At 36.7% G+C, this 12,739-nt stretch overlaps 1 protein-coding gene across 1 annotated transcript in view; it reads right to left on the bottom strand.

Moving 5' to 3' along the window:
* The window catches only part of LOC146892006 (prolactin-8A9-like), a 37,547-nt gene extending 36,246 nt beyond the window's left edge, over positions 1-1,301 (bottom strand). Inside the window, exon 1 of the mRNA XM_087896697.1 lies at positions 1,271-1,301. Within this exon, the coding sequence (XP_087752823.1) occupies positions 1,271-1,301 (31 nt within the window). The remainder of the gene's footprint in view (positions 1-1,270) is intronic.
* Between the last annotated feature and the right edge of the window lie 11,438 nt (positions 1,302-12,739).

Raw genomic sequence — 12,739 nt, 5'->3', positions numbered from 1 at the left:
GTGGTTCTCAGAAACTTAAATTCCCCATTTTCCCGATGCACTAAATGTGAGTCCAGAACATACCAGGTCATTTTCAGAGATTTTCACTTGAAGAACTCCTAAATGCAAATGCTCACAATTAAATGGATCTAAGCATTTTGTAGTATATATATGGCTAAAAGTATATTTTGTCTATATAGTAAAGTCATTAATACATAGTCCATAGATTTTTCATTTCCTGTAAATATGATGGTTATTTTGCATATATACAAAATTATATCTACATGCATACATGCATATTTTTCTATGTGTATGTGTGTGTGTGTGTTTGTGACATCTATTTTCAGCTAGGAAATTCTCATAATTTAAGAGAGAGGGAAAGAGTCAAATGCTCTGTTCTCCATTTCATAAAATCCATGACTGACATGATTTCTGTTTCCTTCCAGCATCATCTACAGAATTTAACACCAGCAAGAGTTAACATGGTAGTGTCATTCAGTTTACCCCAGTTTGACAAAAAGGTTAAAACAATGTAGAGAGCGCTCTGCCATCACTCTCCACGTTGGGCTTCAGTGCTGTAAATTAGAAAGGTTGATTCAAGCGGGCAAACTCATGTTTAAGATTCAGAAAACAAGAAAACACTTTCTTCTTCTTTCTAGTGCCATGACAATTTAAACACATCAATTCTAGTGTTTCCAGTACATTCTCACTCTCTGACACATCAGTTGTACTGTATTTTTCCTCCCTCTGGGAACTGCGCTGGGACTTAAAGATTTTTAAAAACTACCCATGGTCTCTAACCATTAGACACCATGATAACATCCCCTCTTATGTGTTTGTGTGTGTGCGTGTGTCTGTGTGTGTGATGTTTTCTAGTTTTTAAGTTAGATAACTAATTGGCTTGAAAGTTGCTAAGTGAACTGGGATGACCAGTTTGCCAAAATCAAGGAGTAATCTCTCCTTTTACCTCCAGAATTAGAATTGTGAGCTTCAGTGATATCATGGGCCTCTTACCGTTCTCTTGTTTCCTTTAGCCCAAGGAAGATGCTGAATCATCTTAGAAATTGCTCCTTGTCTCAAGGAGAGAACAATAATTCCCATGTTTAAAAACTGTTCTAAATGATTACTTTGCTCTTAAACAGGTTATTTTTAGGTTGTAATCTTTCCTGTAAGTCTTTGTTGTGTTTCTTTTCAATTAAATATATGTATTAGCACACAGGATAGGATCCTGGAGAACTGATGGATTGATTACCAGATTTGCTTAGAAGAGCATTAGTAAGAGCTTACTTACAGAAGCAAGGTTGACTCAAAGACAAGCGCATCGCAGAAAACTTCCACGATGGTAGCTGGGCCACTGGAGAAGGCTGCTGCACTGGAGTCCTGGGCTCAGTTTCCTTACTGCCTTTTATATACTCTGGCAGATGGTCCCAAGGCTGCTCACTAATAGAGCAGGAAGGAAATAAGGGTTAAAGGCCTAGGTAGGGTTATACTTACTCTCCTGCTGCAGGGAACGTTAGCATTGTCACCACAATTATCACAGAGCTGCTGTATCTGTGTTTCTGCCATTCACAGGGTAGGGCTATGGGGTATGGCTACAGGATATGACTACAGGATATGACTACAAGATATGAACTGGCTTCAAGCAGAAATCATCTTTATTCCATGACTAGTGATGATGGTCACATCAGATCAGTATATTGCTGTCCTTCACAATAACTCTGCCTCTTTACTCAGACTCTTGCATTCATTTGCTAACGTTTGATTTTTTTCTGACTGTGAAGAAGGTGAGATATGTATATGAATTTTACTAAATTTAGGGAACCCTATAACAGCATCAGTCATTTCTTCTCTATGGTTTAACTGATTGTTACACTTTTTCTACAACCAATGACTACTGTAAAGATTGTCTCTGTGTAAACTAGGCAGAAACAGAAATCTTTAGAAGGTAGTTTGTTATGCATGTTACACCTATTTCAGAAGGAGAATGACATCATAGTGCAGTCTGCAACCGTATAAGATAGATTTTTACCATGTACATATATATTATGTATATAATGAGTTTGTTCGTGTAGAAGTGGCATTAGATAAAAACAGAAAATTGTTGATTGCCACCAGAACTATTATATCAGTTACTTTTGGTAGTCATGCCGTGCTGTGCTTGTTCCTGGCATTAACATTTAACTTAGTTTTCCCATTGCCAATTCTGAGACAAGCATATTTCCTGGCATCTTTGGACTGTGAACGCCAGTAAGCACAGAGAAAATTTCCAGTTTAAGAACAGTCTGATTTTTCCATGGCATGGAGCCAGAAAATGAAGTGTTTTTAAATCATACTAATATGTATCCAGCTGTAGTTTCACCAGCCTCAGTGCTGTAAGTGTTCTTAGCGACCATGTTGTCCACTAAATCATAGCAAGATAAGATATATCAGGAATTTGTACTTTTTCTTTAAAAAAAAAACAAACTTAGAACTATGAGAAGTACCTTTTCCCAGTGCATGTGTTTAGCACCTTCCTAATTCTTTTTAGTTTATTTTTAAAATTCCCTCCACAGTTCTCCCTGCCCCACCCCTTCTTCTGCACCCATTTACTTCCCCCTTGTCATCTCCCCATTCAATTCTTTAACAGCTGTTTTCAACTGCTAATCTATCAATTTTCTACTGATACACTGACAAATGGCTAAGACAGGTAAAGATCAATTTATAGGTCAGCTCTGGAGGTCAGCAGTTGCACTGAAGTTCCAGGAATGCTTAAAGCATGAATGTGTAAACTAGCAAATGAATTTTGCATCTCGGCGTATTCTAAATTGAATCTTTAGGAGAGTTTATTAAATTATGAATAAGTCTCATTCTCCTATCACTTGTTTCTTCTGAAGGGCATAGTTGAGTACATTAGTGTGACTATCAGATTCTACTGAGATTAGCAGTTTGCCATTTATAGTTATTCTTCAGGAGCTGTGAAATTTGACCTTCCTGCCTCTATGTTATGTAGTCACTGATATGATGAGGTGGAGTTATATCAAGTGAAAGGTAGACTAGCTGTGTACCAAAAAGTTTCCACTTCAATTCCTCATCCATTCACACAATCATGTTTAACTGAATGTTTGGCCACGTGTTCATTAGCTGCTCATCTGCAATGACTATTTCCTGAAAGGGCCCATGTTGGGTAAATAGTCTTGTTTCTATAGATTTATGTCAGGACAATCATGGCTTCCTAACACCTTCTCCTTGTCAAGCAAAATGCTGTATATGTGTGAAGCACATTCCCTGGTAAACATTGTTCCACAAAATTTTATGTTCCAGACAGAATTGTATACAGAATACATACTCTTTGGGAAAGGCACTATTTTCCACACTTAGGATAATTTAACCATTTTCATCTTTACTTCTCTGTACTTATTCATCTACTGTTGTCTATGATTCAGAAGTTTTGGTTTTAAAGTCTTGCAGTGAAATGAGGCATGCTACATTTATATGCTATCTTGAGCTGTTTTTTTTTTTAACATTGGGTCTACAGGTCTCGTGCAATGTCCTTGCATGCAGTGGATATTTCACCCTTCTATGGATCGGCCCCAGTATGTTCCCACTCCTGAGGATTTTCTGTGCAGAAACGAGTGCAGTGGGAATCCCTGGCTCATATAGAATCCTGAGATTGGATTGTTCTCTCTTTTCCTCTTCAAATCCCCTGAATTCTTGGATGCAGCATATGACCCTCAGTTAGTACTTCTCTCGGATTCTCTGTCTTCCTCAGAGCACAGATATTGGCACATTTTCATTCAGAGACTTTTGAAACTAATGTTGAACACATATTTCATTATATGAAAGGAAAATTTAGATATTCTTGGGGAGAGATTGTTGAAGGGGGCCACTTGTCTGTTCCTGGCCAATTAGACCTGATATAATCACACAGAAACTGTATTAATTAAATCATTACTTGGCCCATTAGCTCTAGCTTCTTACCGAATAACTTTTACATATTAATTTAACCATCACCATTAATTTGTGTATGACCAAGAGGTCGTGGCCTACTAGCAAAGTTTCAGCACGTCTATCTCCAGCGGCAGATCCATGACATCTCCCTGACTCTGCCTTCTTTCGTTCAGCATTTCATGTAGTTTTTTTCACCTATCTCTGTTCCCTATAGCTTTGCTATAGGCCCAAAGCAATTTCTTTGTTCATTAATGGTAATTACAGCACACAGAGGTAACTCCCACATCACCTCCCCTTTTCTATTTAAAAAAAGGAAGGTTTTAACTTTAACATAGTAAAATTACATATAACAAAAAAGTTATCAAACAAGAAATATGGTTATAATATTTCTATTTACTTTATCTTTTATCATAACTAAGGAAAACTATAACTATTCTTCAACTACATCAAAGACTCCAGAAGAATATAATATTACCTAAATAAACAGGAAGTGCATTGTAAGCAACTTCCAAAGTTCTAGAACTGGCAGAGACATCTCACTGCCTGGACAGTCACCCAAAGTTTTTCTGTACTGTTGTAATATTCATGTGTCATGTTGGTGTATTAGTCTGTCTATACTGCTGACTGATAAAGAATGATGTCTAAACCAACAATCCTCTTAGCGATGCATTTACCTGACAGTCATGCGAAACCTAAGAGAAGAGTCCAGGAATCCCAGAGAAAAACGTTGTGTGAGTGTTGGGAATTGAATTCTAAATGCTGTTTCCATGGTATTTGGCACAAAATGTGCAGTGGTCTGATAGGAGACTCTTCAGAAGACCTTAGCGTTCATGATTGGGAACAACAACAGCAATTCACTGCAAACACAACTAAGGCTTTGTTACAATCTCACATTTACACATAAAAGTATTCTCACTTTTGCAAGGAACCCTTATAACCTCACATGGATTATTAGAAGGAAATCTTCATGAAGCAACAAATATTACTGAACCAAAACCTTCCCAGAACTGACTCATGATTACATGGCTTGCTTAATTTCTTGCAAAATGTCAAAGAAAAACTCAATTTGTCAATATAATCTTTAACAGTACATAAATATCAACCCATGTACCTACAAGTGCTTCATTGTTGATGTTGTTTTCTTGAAAAAGAATTATTGAAGAGTAATGTTATTATTCTTTGTATGTGTAGTTTTAATTGAGCAAATATTTTTATTATTCTGTTTTGTAGTTTGTGTAGTTCTGTTTGTTTTTCAGAGGCTTTTTTTACTGTTAAGAAAAATTAGTCTGGAACTCACAATAAATTTGAGAGGAGTTTGGTTTTATTGAGCTGTCATAACTTGATGTCAACATGTAGAAGAATGCAAATAAATCCATATCTATTGTCATGTATAAAACTCAAGCCCTATTGGATCAAAAACTTTAACATAAATCCAGTTATACATAACCTGATTGAAAAGAAAGCAGTTAGTGGCCTAGTACACACTGGCACAGGATAATTCTTCCTGAATATAACACGATAGCAAAGAAACTGAAATCGATAATAAAAAAGACCTCCTGAAACTGAAAAGCTTCTGTAAGACAAAAGACACAGTCAACAAGACAACAAAACAACAGTCTAGCAAATGGGAAAATATCTTCACCAACCCACATCTAACAGAGGCCTGATCTCTAAAATATACAAAGAACTCAAGCACCTAGACATCAAATACCAAATAACTCAATTTGAAAAGTGGGGTACAGAGAATTATCCAAAAAAAAAAAAAAACCTCAAATGGCCAAAAGCCATTTAAGGAATTGCTCAACATCTTTAGTCATCAGGGAAACGCAAATCAAAACAACTCTGAGATACTATCTTACACATGTCAGAATGATTGAGATCAAAAACACTGATGATAGCTTATATTGTTGAGGAGGTGGAGTAAGGGCCACACTCCTCCACTGCTGGTGGGAGTGCACACTTGCACAGTTTGGAAATCAGTATGGTGGCTTCTCAGAAAACTGGGAATCAATTTTCCTAAAAATCCACTGATACCACTCATGGACATACACCCAAAGGATGCTCAATAATTCCACAAGGACACTTGCTCAGTCTTGCAAATAGCAGCATTATTTGTAATTGCCAGAACCTGGAAACAAATGAGATGCTTCTCAAGTGAAGAATGGATGCATTTATACGATGCAGTATTACTCAGGATTAAAAAAAAATGACATCATGAAATTTGCAGGTAAAGGGATACAACTAGAAAAAAATACAACCTGACTGAGGTAATCCAGACCCAGAAATACAAATACGGTATGTACTTCTTCAAAACTGGATATTAGATGGAAAGAAAAGAATAATCATGCTACAGTCCAGAGCCCCAGAGAAGATAGGTAATAAGGAGAACCCTAAGAGGGATGCATGGATCGCCCTGGGAAGGGGATATAGCTGAGATTTGAATAAACTAGGGGCAGGGGCAGGGAAAAGGTGGGGGATGTGAACATGAGCTATCTGGATGGCCAAGTTGGGGGAGGGATGGAGAGGGCGAGCAATGAAGAAGATCTCTTGATAGAGGGGGGCCATGTGGTGTTAGAAAGAAGCCTGGTGCTTGAGAATCTCCCAGGGAACCACAGGGTGACTCCGATTAAGACTCCTGGCAATAGTGAAGAAGGTGCCTGAACTGGACTTCTCCTGTTATAAGATCGGTGGCTACCCTAATTGTCATCATAGAACATTTACCCAGTAGCTGATGGAAGCAGATGCAGAGATCCACAGCCAAGCACTGGGCCAAGCTCTAGGAGTAAAGTTAAAGAGAGGGAGGAGGAACTAAGTGGGGTCAAGCTCATTACAGGGAAACCCATATAAACAGCTGACCTGAGCTTGTGGAAGCTCATGAACTCTGGACAGTTAGGGGGTATGTATGGGACTGATGCAGGCCCTCTGCATGTAGGCAAAAGTGTAGCTTGGTCTGTTTGTGGAGCCCCTAGCAGTGGGACCAGGATCTGTCGCTGGCAACGAACTGACTTTTTGGAACCTATTCCCTATGGCAGGATGCCTCGTTCAGCCTTGATGCAGTAGGGAAGTGCTAGGTCCTGCTTCAAGTTAATATGCCATGCTTTGGTAGCTCACATGGAAGACCTTACTCTTTCTAAAAAGTGGATGGGAGGAGTAGACGGGAGGTGAGAGGAGAGAACAGGAGGAGAGAAGGGAGTGGAAACTGCAGTTGATACATAAAATAAATAAAACAAATTTGATTTTTAAAAGATGCAAAAAACAAAAATAGTATGTTACAATGTAAGTTATATATAATGATGATTATTAGTAACAGTTAGTGAACAAAACCAGTTTCCTGAAATCTAAAAATATATTTATATAATTGCAATCAAGATGTAGTGACTTTTCAGAAGTTTACTATACAATTAGTGATCAACTGGATCATTTCAACTGAAAATAGTTTGAGTGAGTGGAAAACTCTATTGTTGATCAACGCGAAGGCTAGGAAACATTGTGGGAAATGCTGTAGGAAGAACATAAATCTCAGTGGACAGAACAAAAGCTGAGTTTGTAATCCCAGAGAGCACAATGTAGTGTGAATTAGCACAGGAAATGAGGCTTACCTTTTTCCTTGGAGTTCTAACTTGAACTCTACCTGAATCTGCTTCCACAGCACGTGGTCTCCTGAGACTCACAGGCTCTTCTAATAGGTCCTTTATAGAGACTCATCTGCTTCATGGTGCTCATGTGTTCTGTCTGTGTCATGTGTCTTTTCCAGTTAGAATGTATGTTTGATGAGTCAGGTGTGTTTTTCCTTTTGCTCATCTGCAGAAGTGCCTGAGTAAGTGGACAAGGACATACGTGTTACTGAAGTGACCAATAGCCTGCTACTTGGGCTGAGGTGTTAAGTTTAGGGGTTCGCTAGGTTATTGGTGATTGTTGGTGAAGTATTCATTTAATATAATGTTATGATGTTTTTCTTTTTATTTTCTCATTATAACAATCATGAACTAGTTTTGAAAACACTTGTGAAATGTATTGTGCTAAGGTGATTGTTTATAAGATGGTACTAAAAATTGGTGTAATCAGACATTGCAACTTCTATTCATCGTGGGGCAATTAAGTGAAATGAGTGCCTCTGAGTAGTAAATTTAGAAAATTATTTTAAACCTCAGAGCTGGATAAGCTTCTGCAAGCATTCCCACACAGCTGTCTTTCCTAAAGTCCTCTTTGTTCTGCTTACACATCTTCTTTCATGGTGGTTAGGCATATAGAGATTTGTGTTAAAACAAGTACGACTCCCTTGTGTGGATGAAGTGTTTCCCAGATATTTCATTGCTGGCCTTTCTTACTGGCTGTTCTATATACAATGGTCATGACAGAAGATTACCACACAGAAAGGGTATGTCTGGCTGCTTACTGGGTTTCGTGAATAGGTTTTAGGGAGGAGCTATTGTGCAAGGAGGATATCTTTTGAAAGCTACTTGAAAGCTTTTCTATCACCAATCTTGAAGCAAGAACAAATTTTAGAAATAGGTTTCAAAAGAAATCATTAGGTAGTGACTGGCTGACCATCTTCTTAGTGTGAGACAAGAAGTGACAATAATAGGTAGATTTAGTGGTAAACAAGAAAACAATATGTGATTAGTTAGCCATCAATTGCTATGACAAAATATTAGAAAAAATATTAAATAAAAACATGCTTATTTCAGAGGTTTTTAGCAATAATTAGCTGGTTGTATTGGTCCAGTGGCAGCATAGTGAACAATACTGGGTCTACATATACGAGAAAATGAAGAAAGAGGGATAGTGAGGAGGGTTCAGAAACTCAGTGTCTCAATAATTCAGTCACACCCCAGTTACCTGAACTCCTTTCATCATGTTCTTTCTTGTCGAATTTCTACTAATACACAGTTGAGGATTAAGTTTTTAAAGTCCAAGCTATTTGTGGATACCCTACTTCCAAACAATATTGAAAGCTATGAGAAATGCTAAGAGGAATTCAAGAGAGCTTGAAAGTGAATGGCTTAACTTCTACTTGTGACTGGCTCAATAGAGATATGGATTTATGTTCGTTCACTTCATGTTTGCTCTTCCAGTAGTATTTATTATAATGCATGCATTGTTTCTATTTTCTGGTCTACTATGAACCTAAATGAATAGGAAGGGACAGAAAGCGGCAGAGATGCCAGGAAATGTTATGCAGTGATTGATTGAGTGTTGTTGTCTCTGCTGTTGGTGTGATCCTGATGCACAACACTCGTCTGTCAGTCAATGGATAGCACTTTTTGAGTCACTTGTCTCTAGTAGAGTTTCTTCTTCAATTAATGTATTTCAGACGGTCAGTTTCTTGAGAAAACACTAGTGTACTCCATAAAAAAGAGTTTTCAGTTATAGGAAATACAAATTGAGACCTTGTCAGCAATTTGTGTTTTATTTTTTCCAGACAAATTAGTGATTTGAGGATTTTTTAATTCTTTCATTCCATTCTAACAACATCAAAGGAATGCAAGTCCAGAGATATTACAGGGACTGATTATCTCTATTTTCCTTGGGGTGTGACTTGAGAAACAACAAAACAAAAGAAACATATTAAATAACCTCAATGAAATTTAATTTAAACTAAACAAAATAGGTCCTGTAAGACAGGAAGCGAAAAGAATGTTATCTAGAATGTCCTGTTATATATGTGTTGCTTTTATTGGTTGACGAATAAAGCTGTTTTTGGTCAATGGCTTAGCAGAAAAAAGCCAGGTGGGAAATCTGAACTAGTGTGTGTGTGTGTGTGTATCTATATCTATATCCATATCTATATCTATATAATTAAACTGCCATGGAAACAAGATGTGATAAACAATCCACCCATGAGCCTCATGGCAAAATATATACTACTAGAAATAGCTTAATTGATAGTGAGAGATAGGTAGTAAGAAGCATAAGTCATTGGCCAAACGATTATATTTAATATTTAGCCTCCAAATGATTATTTCATAAGTTCCTCGGGTATCGGCAGGCAGAGAAAAACCAGTCCAGTGGGACTATGTGAGACTGAGAAGTCTTCTCTACATCTAGCACCCAATGTGGAACTAACTCAATGGCTGACAAGGGAAGCAGCTTGGTCAGGTCTGCTAGGCATGTATAGGCAGGAAAGCATGGCAGATTCCTGCAATGTACAGAGACATTTTCTGGCCACACAACATGCTACATGGCAGCTTTATCTTTTACTCAGAAATGAAGGATTTATGTGGTATATGGTGCTTCCCAGAGTTGAGGTGGTGAGCACAGGTTTTGATGAACATACCTCTGCTATGTTGAAAGACTAAGAGTGGTGGAGCCAACATCCAAGGCCACTGCAACCATGCCACTTACCAATTTAAAAACATTCCTGGTTAGAAAAGGATTATAGATATACAATAGGACAGATTTCAGACAAAGAAGACCTCTAAATAGGAAACAGTCTGTTTACTAAATGCACATGAGCTTCAGAGAGAGAGGGGAGATAAAAGATAGACAGAGACATAGAAAAAAAGAATCATTTAAGGGTATAAACTAACGTTCTTAAAGGAAAAATAAAATCATACAGGGTCATGTAAATATAAAAATACACTGGAGTCCAGATCATGTATATTATTGTGTTTTCATTGAATTTTCTGACTACAGAGAGATTTCATTCTGGAGTCTTCTAAGTTAATCCAATAAATGTATTTTAAAGGTATCTTGACTTAAAAATAGAGTTTAAAGATGTGTTGATTTAGGTAAGATGTTCTGCTTTTATATCCACAGAAGATGAAAATCTGTAGATTTCTTTCAGTCTGATGTAGTTTGATAGAACAAGACACCCTGAAAGGTGTTCATGAGCCCTAAAGATACTTTGTCCACAGACAACAGGAAGCAGTTTGGAGAAAACTATACACAAACTCCCTAAATATTATTTATAAATGCTTATTTTTATTTTAAAGAAGTTGATTATATATGGCTGATGGTCATAATCTATCTCTTTCAAAAGGAAAAAATTAGGGATAGGATATAGAAATGATACATTGGAATAGATTTTGGTCTATTGGTACAAACTTAAGGTTAATTGTGTTACACTATATATATATATATATATATATATATATATATGTGTGTGTGTGTGTGTGTGTGTGTGTGTGTGTATGTTTATGTGTGTTTACTCTTGCTTAATGTATTATATTTGTATAGCTCATTAAAATATTATGTATAATTTAAAAATACTGATTAATAGATTGTCATCTATAACAATTAAACTTTTAATCATGTTAGGTTTTCTAGATACATAGAAATATAATTCAATTATATAGATTATCTTCAACACCTCAAAGATGTACAGAATATGGCATTTAAAATATTTTAAGAACTTATACTTTTCTCAAACTGAGACATGTCTGCTTCTGGCAGTGTCAATATACTTCAAGAGTATGATAGACATCCAAGAAGCTCTTTATGAAGTTTGCTAGGCATCTGGATAATAAAGACCTTTTGCCAGGACTGTTTATGCTGTATGAACAGGACATACAGGACCCAGAGGAAAATGATTGCTAAACTTAACCATCCTAAGGATGGTTTTTTAGGATGCCTGCTTCACAGTCAAAACTGCCAGACTTTCTGCAGGATGCAGAAGAAAGCAACTGAGTATCTTTTCCAGTACAAGGAAGAATAGATCTTCAAAATTCCTATTTTCCAGAAAAGTCTGACAAATGCTCTAGGACTGTAGACTGAAGATGGTGCCCCAATGTTGCAAAAGAACTTTGGGTGACTGTTCAGGCAGTGAGAAGTCTCTGTCAATTTGAGAGTTTTAGAAGTTGCTTACAATGCACTTCCTATTTATTTATGTAATATTATCTACTTCTGGGGTCTTTGATGGAGCTGAACACAGATTGTTATAGTTTTCCTTAGTTATAATAAAAGATAAGTTAGTTATAAAACTTTCGATTCACAAAGATAGAATAGTTGATAAAATATTTTCTTTAATTTTGCCAAATGCAAATTAAAACCTTCCTTCTTCATTAGACATAAAAGAGAAAATGAAGTATTGTATATGTGTTCCTTTTATTGGTTGATGAATAAAAGTATTTTAGCCAATGGCTTAGCATATTAAAGCCAGGTGGAAAATCCAAATAGAGACAGAGAGAGTGAGTGAGAGAGAGAGAAAGAGAGTAGGCAGAGTCGAAGCGATGTCATGTAACCACCAGGGAAGCATGATGTGAGGTAACAAACCATGAGTCTCACAGTAAAATATAAAATAATATAAATGGGTTAATTTATAGTGAGAGTTAGCCAGTAAGAATTCTAGTCATTGGCTAAGCAATTATATTTAATATTTAGCCTCTGAGTTATTATTTATGAGCAACTGCAGGTACCAGTGGGCAGACAGAAACCAGACTAGTGGGACATGGCAAGACACAAAAGTCTCCTCTACAAGAGGACTAGTGCCTATGTTGATGTTAAGAAAACAATTCAGAGGAGCATGCAGAAAGCAATTGCCAGTAATTCTCAGAAATATCATATTTGTATTTTAACATTTTCAGTACTGTTTAAAAATATCAAGGTAATGTATTTTATTAGATAGTTTGTGAACTGGGGGAAGATATCAGTACAACTGATGTAAATTCATTAAAAATATATGGATAACATATTGTATTATATGTAATTTTAGAATAAATATAAAATAGTGAGATTCCCTATTTACTTCTTAAAGCATCTTCAATGTTATTTACTACTGCTCTCTCTCTTTCATTATGTGTGGCCTATGCCTCCCTTCCCAATTAAAGCCGCTCATATTTTTCTCCGTTCTCCTTTGCATCATGTGTACCTAATTTGTTGGTCCAATGAGTCC

This window comes from Myodes glareolus, chromosome 14 (genome assembly GCF_982192425.1).
Source record: "Myodes glareolus chromosome 14, mMyoGla1.1, whole genome shotgun sequence".
Lineage (NCBI taxonomy): Eukaryota > Metazoa > Chordata > Mammalia > Rodentia > Cricetidae > Myodes > Myodes glareolus.
This window is presented reverse-complemented; position numbering and strand designations above follow the sequence as displayed.